The 21,313-nt window shown below is 43.8% G+C and overlaps 1 protein-coding gene across 1 annotated transcript in view; it reads right to left on the bottom strand.

Annotated features, from left to right (window-relative positions):
• LOC119942865 (RING finger protein 112-like) overlaps positions 1 to 20,977 on the bottom strand; it is a 48,550-nt gene extending 27,573 nt beyond the window's left edge. Inside the window, exons 1-5 of the mRNA XM_038763887.1 lie at positions 20,966 to 20,977; positions 19,752 to 19,949; positions 17,777 to 17,926; positions 10,366 to 10,470; positions 395 to 445 (exon numbers count right to left, since the gene is read on the bottom strand). Coding sequence (XP_038619815.1) covers positions 395 to 445; positions 10,366 to 10,470; positions 17,777 to 17,926; positions 19,752 to 19,946 — 501 coding nt within the window. The 5' untranslated portion in view covers positions 19,947 to 19,949; positions 20,966 to 20,977. The remainder of the gene's footprint in view (positions 1 to 394; positions 446 to 10,365; positions 10,471 to 17,776; positions 17,927 to 19,751; positions 19,950 to 20,965) is intronic.
• Positions 20,978 to 21,313: the final 336 nt, after the last annotated feature.

The raw sequence follows: 21,313 nt of genomic DNA, 5'->3' as shown, positions 1-21,313 counted from the left end.
TTGCCTTCCACTCACCCAAGCTAGGAATGGAATTGGTTTGCCTCTGTTTGACTCTCCCTCCCATAGTCAAGACTGGTAGGATACCTGAAACTCTCCAGGTGCAATCCTGAGAGGGGTCACAACTACATAGCTGTAACTTTATTTATTTATCTTAATGTTTGTCCCCCCCAGACTGTAAGATCATTGTGGGCATGGAATGCGTCTGCTATATTGTTATATTGTGTTCTCCCAAGTGCTTAGTACATTACCCTGCACACAGTAATCGCTCAATAAATACGAAAGACTGACTGGAATGGAACATTCCCTGTCTCAATCCTCTCCCTACTTCTAAGGGCTGGAAAGGGGTGATGTCTGCTCACTTTTAGATCACTCTGGGTTGACACTGTTCACTCACCTCCAGGTACTCTATATCGGTCTCGCCCACCAGCTTGTTCGTGTTCAAGATCTGCCAGAAAAGGAGAGGAAGGGTCAGTCGAGTGGTTCATCTGGCCCCACTCTCCACATTATGCTCAAACTCAACAAGATCCTGCCCTACAAGTGGAGAGGGCTATTTGGGGAAGTAGGAAAGCAGCATGGCCTAGTCGAAAGAGAAGTCAGAAAACCTGGGTTCTAATCCCCACTCTGCCACTTGGCTGCTGTATGACCTTGGCTAAGTCACTTAACTTCTGTGCCTCAGTTTCCTCACCTGTAAATCATGGGGCTTAAGACTGTGAGCCCCATGAGATAAAAACAATGATAATTATGGTACTTATTCATTCATTCAATCATATTTATTGAGCGATTACTGTGTGCAGAGCACTGTACTAAGTGCTTGTTAAGTGCTTACAATGTGCCAAGCATTGTTGTAAGCACTAGGGTAGATGCAAGTTAATCAGGTTGGACACATTCCCTGTCCCACATGTCCTACATGGTACATGGATTGTGTCCAATCTTATCATTTTAAATTTGATAATCTTAAAAGGTGCTTCACAAATACCATAAAAAAGTGATTGTGTCAAAATTCTACTACTGAAGGTAAGGCCCTTTAAACACAGAAAACTGTTCATCATGTAAAGACATGACCTTATCCTAACCATTGAGGAAGTCACTGCAACATTCAGAGTCACTAAAAATTGGACTTGGACTAGATAGCCTATCTGCCTGGACCTACAAGCATGAAGAGGCCACATTGTTCAAACACTCACATGAGCTCTTCCTCGTCATATAGAACACTAAGGAGGTGACACAGTCACGGTTTAATCAATTATTCTGGGGTCCAGGGCTGTCGTGGTTCCCTCTAAATATTATTTTTATTATTATTATTGTTACTACTACTACCATAGGGGCAGGCAGGCCACCAGGAGGCCTGGCTCAGTCCAGGCTCAGGTCCAGGCCCTGTAGCTGCTGTACCACCTATCTCTCTACTCTCCCATCCAGAACTTTTCCCTCCATCCCTGATAGATTTTCCAGGACGTGGAGAGGAGAAGAAGAGTCCAGGGGAATTCCACATTTCTCATTTTCTGACTCTAGGACATGCAGGCTTCACCTGTGGGCAGGAAGCATGGAATGAGCAGCCTGCCCAGAGCCAGGGCTGAGCCACTTAAAAGGAATACTTGTGAGCCCGTTGTTGGGTAGGGACCACCTCTATATGTTGCTGACTTGTACTTCCCAAGCACTTAGTACAGTGCTCTGCACACAGTAAGTGCTCAATAAATATGATTGAATGAATGAATGCTGTCTCTTTTTGAATCAACAATGTTGGCTCCTGCTGCTCTGACTGTGACAAACACTGAATTAAGCACAGGGGTAGATACAAAAATAATTATCAGGTCAGACACAGCCCTTGTCCCACATGGGGCTCACAGTCTTACTTGGAGAGAGAACACATACTGAATTCTCACTTTACAGATGAGGTAACTGAATCATAGTGAAGTGACTTGCCTAATAGGCAGGTGGAGGAGGTGGGATTAGAACTCAGGTTCTCTGATTTCCAGGCCTGTACCCTTTCCATTAGGCCAAACGGCTTCTAAACTGGGGAAGCTAATCAGGGAAGGCCTCCTGAAGGAGATCGGATTTCAGAAGGGCTTTGAAGATGGGTAAAGCAATGATCTGCTTGTTTTGAAAGGGGAGAGAGTCTCAGATGGAGGGGAGGAGAGGAGCGAGGGGCCCTAGAAAGGGTTGCTTAAGCCTTCAGCTCTCTTCTTGCCTTCTTGTAATCAAGATTAACACCACCTCACTCCACTGAGACTGCAGTAATGACCTCTTAATTGCCAAATCATCTGTCCTGGAGTCTGGGGACATGGGTTCTAATCCCGGCTCTGCCATTTGTCCGCTGTGTTACCTTAGGCAAGCCACTTAACTTCTCTGTAAAATGGGGATTAAGACTGTCGGCCCCACATGGGACAACATGATTACCATGTATCTACCCCAGTGACTAGAACAGTGGTCGGCACATAGTAAGCACTTTAGAAATAACATAATAATAATAATAATATTAATCTCTTGGCTATCTTTGGCCATGTGGTCCACTTCCTTCTTGAAACATGATCTGGTTGGTTTTGCTGAAATGCTACTAACATGGTTTTCTCCTACCTAACTGATCCTTTTCAGTTCCATTTGCTGGTTCCTTTTCTGCCTCTCATAACTTAACTGAAAGTTTCCCACAAGACTCTTTCTGACTCTCCTACTCTTCTTGCTCTGCCCCAACTCTTTTGATCAATCAATCATTGATATTTATTGAGTGCTTGCCGAGAATATTATTAAGTGCTTGGAAGAGCACAATACAACAGAGTTAGTAGATACTTTCCCTGATCACAAAGAGCTTACAGTCATGAAGGGGATATAGACATGAATGTAAATAAATAAATTACAGATTCATTCATTTATTCAATTGTATTTATTGAGCGCTTATTGTGTGCAGATATGTACATAAGTGCAGTGGGGCTGACAGTATGGTGAATACCAAGTACCCAAGCTACTCATCTACTCTCCTGGTTCAGCTAACTGCCTGAGGCATATGATTCCAAAATCTATCCCTCTAGCCCTGACCTACAATCCTACATTCTATCTTCCCCACAGGGCTTCACCCCTTTGGATGAATGAGTGCTACTTCAAATTTAACAAGTCTCAAATTGAATTACACATCTTCCCTCCTAACTCCCTTTTCAGTCAATAACATCCTCCCTTTCCCAGAAGTCCCTAACCTCAACATCATCACTGATTCCTCATTGTCTTTCAGCTCTTCCAGCTTATCCATTGTCAAATCCTGCAAATTCTTTCTTCACCACATCTCCCACATCTGTCCCTTCTTTTTCCAAGATCCAGTTGGCCCTTGGCCAGCTGCAGAATAAGGGAAGAAGAGGAAAGAGCATGGGAGTCAGAGGACGTGGGTTCTAATTCCACCTCTGCCATTTACTACAGTGTGAGCTTGGGTAAGTCACTTCACTTCTCTGTGCCTCAGTTCCCTCATCTGCAAAATGGGGATTCAATACTTGTGCTCCCTCCTACTTAGAATGTAAGTCCCAGATGGGAGCTGATTATCTTGTATCTACCCCAACGCTTAGTACAGCACTTACTACATTGCAAGTGCATAATAACTCAATTATTATTATCATTGGTATTATTAATGTCATAATAACAAGATAGCACACTGGACAATTTGGTCACCTCTGATGGAACTACTCTTTCCTGGAATCATTCAGTGCTTAGAACAGTGTTTTGCACATAGTAAGCACTTAATAGATGCCATTATTAATCACTGGTATTTATTGAGCACTTGCTGTATGCAAAGCACCGTATTAAGTGTTTGGGAAAGTGCAATGGAGTTGGTAGACATGATCCCTGCCTACATTGCTGCTCTCAGGGAACAGACACTAGAAAGCTTGCTTTCTTTCATCCACTGGATATACCACTGCGGTAAATTTTCCAACAACCCCTTTTCCAGAAGCCACAATTAGGATTTGCTTAACACCTTTCATTGACTATTATTTGGGAAGTCCTCCAGCCATGATTTAGGTTGTCCTTTCTTTTAGAGGTTCTCGGTTAGAAAAGAATGACTGTGGCGTGGAAGAGCCTTCCAGAAACTGTCTTACCATGTATACCGGACTCTTTGTATCATCAGAAAGTGGGCTTTGCTCATAGCATCATCAAAAATGAAAAACCAGGACTCTTTGTATCATCAAAAAGGGTGATTTTCTCCCAAAAGTTTTGCACGTTATGCTCAAAAGAAAGAAAAATGTTTACATTATGCAGAGCTTTCTGATAAAATGGAAACTAAGAGGAGGGGTTTAAGAGGCTTGTAAAGAGGGTTTTTTAGGGGAGAAAAGTAGAGGAAAAGGTAGAGAAGCAGCGTGGCTCAGTGGAAAGAGCCCGGGCTTTGGAGTCAGACATCATGGGTTCAAACTCCGGCTCCACCAACTGTCAGCTGTGTGACTTTGGGCAAATCACTTCACTTCTCTGGGCCTCAGTTCCCTCATCTGTAAAATGGGGATGAAGACTGTGAGCTTCCCGAGGGACAATCTGATCACCTTGTAACCTCCCCAGCACTTAGAACAGTACTTTGCACATAGTAAGTGCTTAATAAATGCTAACATTATTATTATTATTATTATTATTACAAGCCTACTCTGCAATGGTGTACTGCAGAGTCTGGGGTCAGTGGAACACTTCAATAAAGAGGCTGTACTGTCAAGAAGTGGTGAGGCCTAGTAGAAGGAGCACCATCCTGGGAGACAGAGGACCTGGGTTCTAATCCTGACTCTGCCACCTGTCTGCTTTGTTGACTTTGGGCAAGTCACTTACCTTCCCTGTGCCTCTGTTACCTCATCTGTAAAAAGGGGATTCAGTGATTGTTATTCCTTCTACTTAGACTGTGAGCCCCATGTGGGGCTGAGACTATGTCCAATCTGATAATCTTGTATCTACCCCAGTGCTAGTACAGAGAAGCAGCGTAGCTCAGTGCCAAGAGCCCAGGCTTGGGAGTCAGAGGTCAAGGGTTCTAATCCTGGCTCCATCACATGTCTGCTTTTGACCTTGGGCAAGTCACTTAAATTCTCTGAGCCTCAGTTACCTCAACTGTAAAATGGGGATTAAAACTGTGAGCCCCACGTGGGACAACCTGATCACCTTGTATCCCCCCCCCCCCAGTGCTTAGAACAGTGCTTGGCACATAGTAAGCACTTAGAAAATGTCATTATTGTTATAATAAGCCCTTAACAAGTGCCATTTAAAAAAAATCCTGGTGTACGGTTTCTTCAATTACTAGCAAGTGAGACTGTCTTCCCTTCTTCAAGAGTCAATAGACCACTTTCCTCTGCCTCTGAACCCGTTGTTGGGTAGGGACTGTCTCTATATGTTGCCAACTTGTACTTCCCAAGCGCTTAGTACAGTGCTCTGCACACAGTAAGCGCTCAATAAATATGACTGAATGAATGAATAAATGAACAGCTACCACTCTGGTACCAACCATGGTCATAGCATGGCTAGATTACTGTATCAGCCTCTTCACTGGACTGCCTGATGCTGGCCTCTCCCCTCTCTGATCTATACTCCTCCAATGACCAACTTTTCATGTCCCTCTACATCAATTAAAACCCCCTCACAATTAGCTTCAAGGCTCTCCACCAACTCACCGCTTACTACATAGCTACTACATACTGGGGAAGCAGCATGGCTCACTGGAAAAAGCACAGGCTTTGGAGTCAGAGGTAAGGGGTTCAAATCCCGGCTCTGCCAATTGTCAGCTGTGTGACTTTGGGAAAGTCACTTAACTTCTCTGTGCCTGTTACCTCATCTGTAAAATGGGGATTAAGACTGTGAGCCCCCCGTGGGGGAACCTGATCATCTTGCAACCTCCCCAGCACTTAGAACAGTGCTTTGCACATAGTAAGTGCTTAATAAATGCCATCATTGTTATTATTATATCTGCTCTCTTCACCTGTTACTCTAAGTATAACACACTCTTGACTATCCAGGGTAATCCCCTTTTCCATGCTGTTTCCCGGGTTTGAAACTCCCTTCCTCACCAAATCCACCAGAACACAGCCCTCCCCATATTCAACTCTCCCCTTAAAATCTCTCCTCCTTCAACAAGATTTCCTTGACTTGCCCAAGGTCAATTAATTCCAAATCTCTAAGTCATATGGATCCAACACTCACCTCTATCACTAATATATTCTTATACCCATTCTCAGTACTTATGTGTATACCTAATTGAACAGTCAATGTTTTTATTCTGAATCACTCTGTAAATATCAACAAAGTCCTCCCTTAGGGTATAAGCTTCTTGGAGGAATAAGCTCCTTTTGTGGCACTTTCTCAAGCATTTAGTATAGGACATTGCACCCAAAAGGCTCTCTATAAATACTACATCTGTTATTATTATTATTTTATTATTTCCACATCCTGGAGGCACACCCACCCAAGGAGATATGTGACTGATTGAAAGCCACTTCCTGAATCAGCCAGTAGTTACAAGCTGATAACAGTGCAAAGGAAATCTTTGACAATAAATCAGCCTGCAACAGGAAGGCTGAACAGACAAAGTCTTTGTTTGTTACACAGAGCTAATTTCTATTACAGACTTTGGTTATCTAGCAGCACAAGGACTGTTGATGCCATAATAACCAAAGAGTTAGATAAGATGAATTCAGAAGGCCAGCACAACCTTTGGGAACCTTTCAAACAGCGTTTGGCACCAGGTTCCAGACTAAAGTGGCAGTTTGCAGAGCTCAGAGGTGCCTAATCTTCTCTATATCTTTGAGATCTGGGCAGGTGCCACATCTTACTCCTTGACCAGTTCCATGGACATCACTTACAGGCTATACTCCATGTCAAATGGGAGGACAGAATCAATCAATGGTATTCATTGAATTCTAATTCTGCGGTGAACATTCTACCAAGTGCGGAATCACAAACAGTGAAGTCCTAGGACAAAGTCAGTCTCCTCCAATTGAAAGTATGGTGATCTGGGATTTGTGAGGAGAATGAATGACAGAACGATACCCAAGCAGCTAATAATAATAATAATTCTGGTATTTGTTAAGCACTAACCATGTGCCAGTCACTGTACTAAGTGGCAGAGTGGATTCAAGGAAATTGGGTTGGACACAGTCCCTATTTCACGTGGGACTCACAGTTTCAATACCCATTTTACCGATGAGGTAACTGAGGCACAGAGAGGTGAAGTGACTTGCCCAAGGTGTCACAGCAGACAAGTAGCAGAATCAGCTTAGAACCCATGATCATCTGACTCCCAGGCCTGTGCTGTATCCATTACACAACGCTGCTATATAGGGGGCTGAAATAGGGTAATAGAAAACAAGGAGGATAGACTCAATTCATTCATTCAATCATATTTATTGAGCACTTACTGTGTGCAGAGCACTGTACTAAGCGCTTGGGAAGGAGGTAAGGTGCTGTGGGGAGGGGAAGGAGGTAAGGTGGGGGGTTGGGGAGGGGGAGGAGAGGAAGAGGAAGGAGGGGGCTTAGTCTGGGAAGTCCTCCTGGAGGAGGTGAGCTCTCAGTAGGGCCTTGAAGGGAGGAAGAGAGCTAGCTTGACGAATGTGCAGAGGAAGGGCATTCCAGGCCAGGAAACAATACTATTGTACTTCTCAATGAAACAAAACCTCAGATAATGCTGCATCCCACCTAAAAACTGTGAGTCAGTTGCCACTTTCTCATTTTCTCATTTTCCCCTAATGAGCTATTAATGTCATTCTTCTCTGAAAATGCTCATGCACCAGTTAATAGAAGAGTAATATGGGGAAATAGAGTATGGTGGCAGCATGGTATCAGGGCTCCAGATCAATCTAAAGATCTACACAGCTGTAATGTTGTTCAGCTTTCTCTACAGCTGGGAGAGCTGGATAATAATAATACATAATAACGATGTATTTGTTAAGTGTTTACTATGTGCCAAGCACTGTTCTAAGCACTGAGGTAGATACAAGGTTATCAGGTAGACCCACATGGAGCTCAAAGTCTTAATCCCCATTTGACAGATTAGATAACTGAGGTACAGAGATGTTAAGGATCAAAGGAGCAACATATCTGGCTCCTTGAGCAGTTCCACCAGTGACACTAACCAGCCAGACTCAATATCAAATGGCAAGACAAGTTCATAAACAGTGATATTCTGGAATGTAGTCCTAGCATTGACACTAAACTCTGGGTGGGATACATAAGGAGAGTTAGTGACGCCCAATACCCAAACAGCTGCTATATGGAGAGCTGAAACTGGAAAACCAAAAGCAAGGAGGGCAGAGGAAAACTTTTCAATGTTATGGTAAAAAAAAAAAGCCACCAACAATACCGCATCCCAGCTGAGAACTAAAAGTCAACTGCTGAGGACAGACTCATCGCCAGCAAAAAGGGAATAGCTCTCTTTGAGCAGAAGCTTCAGATGGAAAGACAGACAAGGAGTCAATAGAGAAAATAGCACGAGATGCTACAACCATTGAGCACAGCCATGCCACAAGGGACGACCTATTTTCCGCTAATGCCAACCTACTCATTGTACCTCCATCTCATCTATTTTGCCACTGATTTCTCGTCCTCATTGTCCTAGTCCTGCCACTAACCTGGACCTCCCTCCCTCTTCATAGCCAACAGATGATCACTCTCCCTACCTTCAAAGCCTTCATGAAGGCTTATCTCCTCCTAGAGGCCTTGCCTGACTAGGCCCTCATTTCCTTTTCCCCACTCCCTTCTGCTGCACCCTCATACTTGGATTTGCACCCTTTATTCACCCTTCCCTCAGCCCCACAGCACTTGTGTTCATATCTGTAATTTATTTATATAAATGTCTCTCTCCCCTCTAGACTGCTGTGGCCAGGTATGTATCTGCCAACTCTCTTATATTGCATCCTCCCAAGTGCTTAGTATAGTACACTGCACATGTTGTTGTTATTGTCTTATGCTATCAAGTTCATTTGTTCATTCATTTAATCGTATTTATTGAGCACTTACTGTGTGCAGAGCACTGTACTAAGTACTTGGGAAGTACAAGGAAGTACAAGCGCTTGGGAAGTTGTGTCCAACCCATAGCGACACCATAGTGATGGGTGCCCCTCATGCACCATGGAAAGGTTGCAGATATTGTTTGAATGTATGCGGTTCTGTTGCCATATCCGGTATGGGCCTTAGACCCTGCAGCCCACTGGCTGGGTCCAGGAACCAAACCACGTAAGGAGGCAGACTCCGCCCAGCTCTGTACCAAATCTGCACTAATCCAGTCCCCACTGTTTTCAAATCTACCAATCACTGTGATCAGCAACAGCAGTATATAAGCCCATTGTACCGGGCACTCGGGGACTTTTCCCTTAAGGAAATGAGCCCGCCGGGTGCGTAACCCCCTATTCGGTCTTCGGCCTTACCAATAAAAATTTTATTAAAAGTTTCGGCAGTCACATGCTGTCTGACTAATTCTTTAGTTGCCCAGTGACTTGGTGGCCATCCGGAACAACAGTTGCCATCAATAGGGCATCTCTCCCAGAATGCCCCACCTCCATCTGCAATCGTTCTGGTAGTGCATCCAAAGAGTTTTCTTGGTAAAAATATGGAAGCGGATTACCTCTGCCTCCTTCTGCGCAGTAATAATAATAATAATGGCATTTGTTAAGTGCTTACTATGTGCCAAGCACTGTTCTAAGCACTGGGTGGGATAAAAGGTAATCAGGTTGTCCCACATGGGGCTCACAGTCTTAATCCCCATTTTACAGATGAGATAACTGAGGCACAGAGAAGTTAAGTGACTTGCCCACAGTCACACAGCTGAAAAGTGGCGGAGCCAGGATTAAAACCCATGACCTTTGACTCCCAAGCCCGTGCTCTTTCCACTGAGTCACGCTGCTTCTGAGATGAATCTCTGCCTTCGGCTCTTTTCCATGCCACTGCTGCCCAGCACAGGTGAGTTTTGTCTTGCAACAAGTTGCCCAAGCTAGGAGTGGAATGGATATGCTTCTGCTTGACTCTCTTTCCCATAGTTGTGAATGTTAGAGTACTGGAAACTCTCCAGGTGCGACCCTGAGAGGCGCACTACTTGTAGTGAGTGTAAAATAAATATGATTGATGAATTGACTGTGGGCCCAATGTGGAGCACAATGGGGAAAATGACTATTGAATTGTTAGTACATAGATTCAGTCATTGAAGAATAAACCTCAGCCTATTACATGCCAATTGTTGCACATTCTCAGACCTTGAGTCATGGCAGCACCTGCCACAAAAATTGAAGAGGGCCCTTTGTGTTGAAGCTGCAAGAGGGTGGATATAACCACTCCCAGCATTCACAGTTAGGAAAGGAGGGTCCACGCCCCAGGAAAAGGTCATCTATAACTGAGACACCAGGGGGATCTCTATGGAATGGGAAGGGGATCGAGTGTCCTCACCAGGAAGGAGCTGAGCAACATACTAATGGTAGAGATCTTCACAATGGTGTCCTTATCTGTGGTAACATCCAGGGTACCTTCTGTGTCCACCAGGAACACAGCTACCTGAGGAGAGAAGATATGAACCATGAAATCAATCAATCAATTCATTCATTCATTCATTCAATTGTATTTATTGAGCGCTTAGTGTGTGCAGAGCACTGTATTAAGTGCTTGGAAAGTACAAGTTGGCAACATATAGAGACGATCCCTAACCAACAACAGGCTCAGAGTCTAGAAGTTTATCCCCCCCATCTTACCTCCTTCCCTTCCCCACAGCACCTGTATATATGTATATATGTTTGTACATATTTTTTACTCTATTTATTTATGTATTTATTTTATTTGTACATATCTATTCTATTTTATTTTGTTGGTATGTTTGGTTTTGTTCTCTGTCTCCCCCTTTTAGACTGTGAGCCCACTGTTGGGTAGGGACTGTCTCTATGTGTTGCCAATTTGTACTTCCCAAGCGCTTAGTACAGTGCTCTGCACATAGTAAGCGCTCAATAAATACGATTGATGATGATGATGATGATAGAAGGGGGAGACAGACAAAACAAAACACGTTTACAGGTGTCAAGTTGTCAGAACAAATAGAACAAATAGAAATAAAGCTAGATGCACATCATTAACAAAATAAATAGAATAGTAAATATGTACTAGTAAAATAGATTAATAAATTTGTAATGAATGAATGGTATTTATTCACTGCTTATTTATTCACTGCTACTACCATTACTACTACTACTGATAATAATAATGATTATGGTATTTGTTAGGTGCTTACTATGTACCAAGAACTATACTAAGTGCTGGGGTAGATTCCAGATGATCAGGTCCCACATGGGGCTCATAGTCTAAGTAGGAAGGAGAACAGATATTGAATCCTCACTTTACAGATGAGGGAACTGAGGCATAGAGAAGTTAAATGACTTGCCCAAGGTCACACAGCAGGCACGTGATGGAGCCAGATTTGAACCCAGGTTTTCTGACTACCACGGTTGTGCTCTTTCCACTAGACTTCCTGTGGGCAGAGCACTGTACTAAGTGCTTGGAAAAGTACAATACAACAGAATTGGTGGACCAGAGCCCTGTACCAAGTGCTTGGGAAAGAACAAATACAATAGAATTGGTGGATGTGATCCCTGACCACAAGGAGCTAAATAGATTACACATAAAGGCAAGAGCAGAGTATAAGAATGTTGACTTTCATTTTCTCTACTTTACAGGCAGAAAGTGGCCACTTCTTTGGTTCCTTGGAGATTCTCAACAGGCCTTTAGGTTACATTTGGGGTTGGACACTCTAGACAATGGACATTTGTCTCAACTCAGGTTTGCTTGCTGTGTGGGGCTATTTGACCTTGAGATGGCCGGTACCCCAGGGTCACCTTGGGACAGTGACTTACCCAAAGGCACACAGCTGACAAGTGGCAGAGCCAGGATTGGAACCCATGACCTCTGGCTCCCAAGCCTGTGCTCTTTCCACTGAGCCACGCTGCTTCTCTTAACAAGGATTAGAACCGAGGTCCTTCTGACCCCCAGGCCCATGTTTTATGAATGAAGCAACATTTCTTCTTGTGTGTGTGTGTGTGTGTGTGTGTGTGTGTGTGTGTGTGTGTCCTTTTTTTGTGCTCTTATATTTCTCTCAGACTATCAGCTCCTTGAGAACAGAAATCACTGCACCTTCATCTCTCTGGGTCCTTCCCCCCAACATCAAGTGCAGGTTCGAATCCCGGCTCTGCCACTTGTCTGTTGTGTGACCCTGGGTAAATCACTTCACTTCTCTGGGCCTCATTTCCTCATCTGTAAAATGGGGAGTGAGACTGTAAGCCCCACATGCAACAGGGACTGTGTTCAACCCAATTTGCATGTAGCCACCCTAGCGCTTAGTACAGTGCCTGGCACATAGTAATTATTAATTATTACAATGGCACTTATTAAGCGCTTACTATGTGCAGAGCAATACCACAATTATTATTATTATTATTATTTGGGGAGTGGTCAGAGGTTGGGGTTCTCCTTTCCTCCTGCTCTTGTCAGACTGTCAGCCCCTCGAGGGCAGAGCCGTTTCCTTTTAAGTTGCAGGCACCAAACCATTCCTATATGAGAGATCTGTGTGTGCTCAAAGCTGATTCTTAACACCCCCAATGAAGAAGTTCCTGATGATGTTCAGAAAACATCTCCGTTCTGTTTTAAAGTACTGAAAACATTGTGTGGATGTGGGATTGGGCGCCCCAACCTCTTTGAGTAAGAATGTGGACGTGCAGAGCATTCTGCTTTAAGAGTTGAAATGATTGCATGAACTATACCCCCTCGTGTTTTGTGTGCATAGAATGGAGGACGTTCTGGGAACGCCAAATAGTTGAGATTTGAGGTGATGCCTAAAGAAAGATTATGTATATGGCTGTGGGTGGAGCAGGAAGAAAGATTTAGGCATTTGTCCTGAAGGTGGGCGGAAATTAACATCTTGTTTGATCCGGGGGAATCGGCTTTACTTTTAGCCCGTTATAGGGTAGGGACCGTCTCTATTTGTTGCCGACCTGTATTTCCCAAGCGCTTCGGTGTGACAGTGTGTTTAGGATGAGTTATGTTTGAATGAATTGGCCAGTCTTGCGAACACGTGTATTGTTCATTGCAGAGAAATTCCTAGCTGAATTTGGGTAGCGTCGCAGATTGAGAGTCATCTTAGTGGCCTGGGGTTTTTAATTCTTCTCCCTTCTCTCAGCTATTCATGAAATCACCCAGTTGCTTGCAGGAAATTTGTAGTTAAGGTTTGGGGGTAGGAAATTTAACCAATTTGCCTTCAGGGCCAAAGCTATCAGTTTGGAAGATCAAAAGGGAATTGAGAGAAGGCACCTGCCTCAAGTGAATGGTTGTGTCCTCAGTCTAAGCCACCTCCCTCTAGAAACTACAATGGTGGTAATTGGGAGTGAATTTGCCACTGTTCTCCCAGCCTAGGAATAACGTAGGCGTGGCAATTTAATAATTATTTCTAAAATTCTACTGCATCAAATTTTGCTAAAACGATAAAAGAGGTATATAAGCAAATCAAACATAAAAAATCATCTTGATATACTTGGAATATATATATATATGTATATCTGGTATATATAGCTGGTATAAATGTGATGGTTTGAATAAGGAAGCCTGGCTGTGTGAGCCCGTTACTGGGGAGGGACTGTCTCTATATGTTGCCGACTTGTATTTCCCAAGCACTTAATACAGTGCTCTGCACACAGGAAGCGCTCAATAAATACAATTGAGTGAATGAATGAATGGAAATATCCTTCATATGCAATCTCTCTCTCTCTGTCTCCCTCTCTTCAAGACTCACAGCACAGGCTTGGGAATCAGAAATCGTGGGTTCTAATCCCGGCCCCCCCCACTTGTCTGCTGAGTGACTTTGGACAAGTCACTTAACTTCTCTGTGCCTCAGTTACCTCATCTGTAAAACGGGGGTTAAGACTTTGAGCCCACGTGGGACAATCTGGTTACCTTATATCCATCCCAGTGCTTAGTACAGTGCTTGGCACATAGTAAGTGCTTAACGAATACTATTATTATTATTATTGTCGTGGGCAGGTAACCAGACTCACTTCTCCTAGTTTCTCCTCAGCTCCTGCACAGAAGGCTTCAAGTCTTTTACTGATTTTCCTTTCCATACCCAGTTGCCTTGGTCAAACATGAGTTTTCCTTTGCTATCAAGATGCAGGGATAGTTGCCCGATTCTATTTACCCTCTGTCTTTGGTGTCTTCTTCAAGCTTCATAATATAGGACCTGAGATATTCTTTTTTCCTATCTTCCCAGGAACCTCCACCTGAATTTTACCCCACCAAATTTTTTGTCGAGGAAATACTTTTTGTATCATAATTTTAAGCATTGTTATGGTATGCACTGGTGGGGAGGAGGAGAAGGAGGAGGAGGAGAATATGGGCCAGAATGTGATAAGGCAGCAAACACAGACTGGCTCCAGGGGATTAAGGAGTTTCTTCTTTGAATAGAACAGTCCCCAGGAGACAAAAGGAAAACAGAGGGTAAGTTAATTAATTAAATGTCTATTGTCTGCAGCACTTGGAAGAGTTTGCTAGAAGTAAGAGACACAGTCTCTTGTAGGTTGTGTGACCTTGGGCAAATACACTTCACTTCTCTCTACCTCACTTCATCTGTAAAATAGGGATTGGGACTGTATCCAACCCAATTTACTTGTATTCACCCCAGTGATTAGTACAGTGCCTGGCACATAGTAAGTGCTTAACAAATATCATAGTTATTATGAGCAATAATTTGGGTGGGATGGGGAGTGTCAGTAAAGTAGTAAGTACCTGTCTGAACCTATTCATGTAAGAGGCTATCTTCTGTATAGTCTTGGCCCTGAACTTACATTGACAGCCAAACTTCCTAGGGCAATTTATGGAGTTGCCCCTATCTTGTGTTCACCTGCCTGTACTCTCCCGAGCACTTAGTACAGGGCTTTGCACACAGGAAGCGCTCAATAAATATGAATGAATGAATAAAGCCCCATCAGATGTATGCAATCTATGCTGCTCTGGAAGAAAAGTCTGATGGTTTTCCATCAGTGGGAAGTTTTCTCTCTCAACAAAAGTTCATCTTGTGCTTGACTTTTCTTGCATCAGTGACTCTGAACTTTTAAGGTTCACACCCATCTCAGAAACTGTTAAAAGATGTATTTACCCGAAAACAACAAAATGGCAGGGAATCCTTTGAATTCTCAGCTGTTTCTGCCTTGCTTAAAAACAGAGGATGGTACATTTATTACTTTGAGGTCAGGAAGTTATTTCTTGATTCCAACCAGAATCTCTCCTGCTCTACTTTAAGCCCATTTCCTATGATTGATTTCAAAGGGCATGGAGCTGGTCAGCATCTACTCCATAAAATGTTGTGCCGAGAATCAGCGAGTGAGACCCAGGTAGAAATTTAGAAGTGGATTTTATTAGCGCGCGGCTGCAAGGGGCCAGGGACCCAGATCAAGCAGCACTGATCCCATTCTCACTGCGTCTTTTATTCAGTTACAGCAACATGGGAGGGAGCATTTAGGAATTTCAGGAATCCAATTAGGACCAACAGGATGCTGTAAATTCTCTGTTTTTACTGCCTTGTAAAGGTTGTTGTTATCTGCCATATGGCCTTGTATAGATAGGTGTGTAAATTCTGTTATCTTCTGTTGTCACTGTCTTGTCAGGATGTCATCTGACCTAGGACCTTACATAGATAAGTGTTACTTATTTAATGGCCTTGAAGGCATCTGTTGCAGACAATACAAAAAGGAGTTGTTCTCTCAGCCTGCACAAAATGGAGTCAGTCATGTCAAGTCCGCTAGTGGACAACAGGGATGGCTTTTGTCAGGCAGGTCAGGGTGGGGGAGGCCTTGGTTAGGCAGGTTTTGTGGCGGGAAGTTTTTGCGGGCATTCTTCTTCCGTGAAGAAGGGTGTACAAAGGGATGGGAGGAAGGGATGGGAAAACAAAATGGATATCAGACAAACCCGATCACAACAAAAACTCTCTACATTCTTTGAGACAATTATTGTCACCTCTCCCCCACTTCAGTCAGAAGACTGATTAATCCATATCCTCTGGGTCATGTTATCCATCAATCACTTTAGTATCTGTATCTTTATATCTATAGCTATTTTTTATTATTTGTATCTATTTTCCTTCTCTTTTATTTATTGCATGTTGGGCATTTTGTATCCAGTTGTCGTCTTCATCATATTGTAAATTTCTGGAGGGGAGGAACCATAACTTTATTTCTCTTGTACGGGCCAAATGTCTAACACAATGTTTTGCACATTGTATGTGCTCTGTACAGTGTCCTGCAGAAAGCAGGAATTCAGGACAGTTATCTGCACACAATGGGCTCTTAATATATAATAATAATAATAATGGCATTTGTTAAGCACTTACTATGTGCAAAGCACTGTTCTAAGCACTGGGGAGGATATAAGGTGATCAGCTTGTTCCACGTGGGGCTCACAGTCTTAATCCCCATTTTACAGATGAGGTAACTGAGGCACAGAGAAGTTAAGTGACTTGCCCAAAGTCACACAGCTGACAAGTGGCAGAGCCAGGATTAGAACCCGAGCGCTTTCCACTGAGCCACACTGCTTCTCAAGAAAAATCCTTACCATTCAATCATATTTATTAAGTACTTACTGTGTGCAGTTCCTGGGATCGATAATCAATAATACAGTATTAGTAACCAAATAATAGTAGTCAAGAAATATGCAGAAGATTAATGTTAGGAAGACTTGCAATGAAGAGCCTAGAAAAAGTCATGAAATGTGCTCATGTAACAATTACCACAAAAATACAAATGGTCAATTCTATGGTGTTTCCAGTGACAAGGTATGATCTGAAAGCTGGACAGTGAAAAACCAGGATAGAAAGAATACCAATTCATTTGAAATGTGGTGTTGGAGAAGGCTTTTGTGAATACCATGGACAGCCCAAAAAACAAACAAATGTATTTTGGAGCAAATTAAGCCAAAGTGGTCTTTGGAAAGCCAAATGACTCGATTTAAATTAGCATATTTTGGACACATAATCAGAAGGACTTATTCTCTGGAGAAGACACTAATGTTAGGAAAAGTACAGGGAAACCATGGAAGAGGCAGACCAGCAGCTAGAAGGATAGAGCTCATAACAATGATAACGGAAGAACCATTAGAAAGGTTGCTGATTATGGCAGAGGACAGGACATTCTGGAGAAAGTATATCTATGGAGTCTCCATGAATCAGAATTAACTCAATGGTACTTAATAATAATACTGTGTGCAGAGCACTGTACTAAGCACTTGGGAGAGTACAATGCAACAGTAAATAGACACATTCCTGGCCCACAATGAGCAAACAGTATAGTGCTCTGCACACAGTGGGTCCTTGATAAATGGTGTTGATGAGGTGGTTGATGATAGGTAAATACCCCCATTGCATTAACCTTTCCTTCCAGAGCCATTCTCCAGCCTGTTAAACAATCTCATCATTCTGAAGAAGGAACCCCACCATTCTCTCTTTCCTAGCCCTGACCCATGTAGGTTTTTGAAATTCTTGGGGTAAATATTATTGGTGGTGCTAGACTGTAAGCTCCCTCTAGACTGTAAGCTCGTTGTGGGCAGGGAACATATTGACCAACTCTGTAGTATTACACTCTCCCAAGTGCTTGGCACATACAGTAAGCACTCAATAAATATTGATTGATTTCTCTTTCCATAATTTCCTGATGTACCAGGGAAGAGCTCTTCCTCAGCCATCCTTTTTTTTAATGTTATTTGTTAAGTGTTTACTTTGCACTGTACTAAGCACTGGGGTAGATATAAAATAGGTAGATACAAGGACCTTTACAAGCCCTACCTTGTCCCTGGTGTCTCCAGTCTTTCTGTCCAGGAGAAAAGGTTCGCTCCATATCCATATTCCCTTGGTGATCCTCTCCATTCCACAGGACCATGAAAATCCCGTGAGGAGTTCATCACTTTTTCCCATCCATGAATCATCAGCAGAGTCCTGTTTATATAACAGAGATAATTTTCAAATACCGCTCTCTCTTTCCTCCATCCTAACAGCATTCCCAATCCCCTGTCTTCTCACACTCCTCCCCATCATAACAATATGTGCCTAGATCTTGACTGGCTGATCATTGTGGACTTGGAACTGAATCTGGGCAAGATGTAATTGTGAACGTGCGAAGACAAAGACAATAAGGTGGAGGCGGAGAAATGTAGAAAGACAAAAATAAAGGGAGGTATAGAAAGATCATTAATGTCAGAGAAACATTGTCTAAGAGAAACAAAGGGAAGTAACCAAAAATAGAGAGAAAGAGAGAAGTAAAACCAGAGGAACAGTGGAAGAAACAAAAACAAATTAAAGAAAAGACAGTCAAAAAATCAGAGATTCAGAGAGACAGATATTAGACAGTGACAGATATGAGAAGGGAATGTCTGTCTGTTGTTATATTTTAGTGTCCCAAGTGCTTAGTACAGTGCTCTGCACACAGTAACTGCTCAATAAATATGATTAACTGACTAGTGTGGCCTAATGGAAGGAACATGAACTTGGGATTCAGAAGGACTTGGGCTCTAATCCTTGCTCCACACAATAATAATAATAATAATAATAATAATAATAATTGGCATTTGTTAAGCGCTTACTATGTGCAAAGCACTGTTCTAAGCACTGGGGAGGATACAGGGTGATCAGGTTGTCCCACGTGGGGCTCACAGTCAATCCCCATTTTACAGATGAGGTAACTGAGGCCCAGAGAAGTTAAGTGACTTGCCCAAGATCACACAGCAGACATGTGGGGGTCGGGGTTCGAACCCATGACCTCTGTCTGCTGTTTGACCTTGGGCAAGTCACCTAACTTCTCTCTGCCTCAGTAACCTTGGCTGTAAAATGGAGATTAAGACTGTGAGCTCTATGTGGAACAGAGACATTGTACAACCTGATTATCTTGTATCTTCCCCAGTGCTTAGTACAGTGCCTGGCACATAATAAGCACTTAACTAAGACCATAAAAATATATTTGCGATAGGCAAATAATAAGGGACAAAAGAAAAGCTGAGAAGCAGAAACACTTCGGAATTCCCAGTGGAGCAATTTGAATTTCTCTGAGTTACCAAAATAACATATTCATAGGCTACACTCTGTCCCATTTTGGTCTAGTAGATAGAACATGGGCTTGGGAGTGAGAAGAACCTGGGTTCTAATCTCTGCTCTGCCACTTGTCTGCTGTATGACCTTGGGCAAGTCACTCCACTTCACTTCTCTGTTATATCATTTGTAAAATGGAGATTAAGATTGTGAACACTGTGTGGGTCAGAGACCATGTACAATGTCATTGCCTCGTATGTACCCCAGCACTTAGTACAGTGCCTGGCACACAGTAAGCACATAACAAATACCACAGATATTATTATCTGTGACTGAGCACTCTCCTTCTTCAGGTCTGCAATCTCCCACATTAGGGAGGAAGAGACCACAGCAAAATCCTTGGAGATGCTGTATCAGAAATAAGGAACAGGAAAGAATGGGCAGGTTCGGTTGGAAGGGTCAGAGTCAGCAGGGTGAGGAAGAAGGGGTCAGTGTGATGGTCAAGAACAGGATGGGCTGTCACTCCACAGGGAGCAGGGGCCTCAAATAATTCAGAGCCTGCGGCAGACAGGCAGTATCGGCCTGGCACATTTTCATGTGTATTGAAAGAGGAAGGGGCAACAAGGAGAGTAGTGGTGCTAGCTCTTTGGTGTCATGTCCCTTCCTTCATGTCTCTCTCACAGCACTTTGGTGTCTGCACTGATTTCTCCCCCATTACCCCAACCTGGAAAGGACTCACCAGCTTCTCCAGTCTCCTCAGCAGATAGTTGAGCAGGAAGGACTTGCCCCTGCGCTGTTTCCCAATAATGGAGATGACACATACAGGCAGGTCAGCTATCTCTTTCCTCATCAAGCTCCTTTGGAAGGAATCTTCAAGAACCACCAGGTTTCCCCCCTTCACTTCCACCAGCTGAAGTGGTTCTCCACAGCCCATGATCTGACACAGGAAAGAGGATCATAAGGGGCTCAAAATTTGCTATCTGATGATTTCAGTAAATTCCCCCTCTCCTCTCCTCCAAATGGGTCCCAGCCCACCAACTCCCTCCCCAAATGGTTCAGTCTTATGGGAGATAAACTTTTACTGAGTGCCCCCTGCCACCACCCCACCCTGCCATAGTGGGCAACCCAAATGCTCCCCTTCAGGGCCAGGAAGAGGGGAATAGAATCAGTCTCTCTGCCTTTAAAGGACACACAGGATAATAGGGTGGCAAGACAGATCATCATCCCAGATATGTGAAAGGACAGAATAGTAGTGAGAGTGAGTTGAGGGGCAGGAGAGGGGACCATTGCTGGTGCTGGTGTGTTGGATAATGGAGAAGATGAGTTGGGGAAAGCTCCCTGGAAGAAGTGGCCTGGAGCTGCCAGCCACACAGGAAGGGAAAGAGGATTCCACATACAGGTGTAGGGAAGCTGGTCCAAGAACCAGAGCTGCCTTGAGTGTAGGTTTGCGGATGGAAGAGGGAGGAAACGAGTACTTACAAGGACAGGAGGGAATCTGCAATGTCTCCCTGCTGGAAGTGCCTGAAGAGGTTTCACCCAGATCCTGGTGGCAGCTGACCCGAGATGGTGGTGTTGGAGCCAGAAAGGGGTGGAGACAAAGCACCTGGGTCAAACGGTGTTCTCCCTGACAAGGTCTGGGGGAAAACCTTCTGCCAGGGTAGCTCAGTGCTTCGCTCTGGAGCGGCAGAGAGATGAAGCTGGCTCCAGCGGGGGTAGGTGACACTGTGGGGAGATTGCCAGGATTTGTCTGATCCAGAGCTGTGCAGCTCCTCTCCTCCCCCTCGGTACCACAGCCCCGTAACTTGGTCTCCCCCAGCCTCTCCATCTGCCCTCCTCCACCCATATTCCTGCACATGTAGTACTCAGCGATTATGTGGCCCTAGGGGAGTTAAGATGAAATGGAAAGCCAAGCTCAGGCCCCAACCCAGCGTGGAGAGAGTCCCCTGACATTACCAGTCCGTGGCAGATAGCCGTTCCTCTGGAGAGCGTGCTGGAGGTCTTTCACTTGGAAGAGTGCTGTCTCCAATCCCTTTGCTCACAAATGCTTTCTCTCAGGCAGTCTCAGCCTCAAAGTGAAAAAAATGAAAGTAAAACCTGATGGTTTCCCAGAAATGGGTGAGCTCTGAGGCACAAGGTTTAGTTATTTCTAAGTGCCTGGATTTCTTTTGTGGTAACTTCCTCGAAATGGGAGGAAACAACCTAACCCCTCATGGATCTTGTGCTAGTGACTTTAATAATAACAATAATAATTCTGGTATTTGTTTAGCACTTACTACATGCCAGGCACTGAACTAAGCACTG

Source organism: Tachyglossus aculeatus, chromosome 2, assembly GCF_015852505.1.
Source record: "Tachyglossus aculeatus isolate mTacAcu1 chromosome 2, mTacAcu1.pri, whole genome shotgun sequence".
NCBI lineage: Eukaryota > Metazoa > Chordata > Mammalia > Monotremata > Tachyglossidae > Tachyglossus > Tachyglossus aculeatus.
The sequence above is the reverse complement of the archived record's forward strand: the minus strand, read 5'-3'. Positions and strand labels throughout refer to the sequence as shown.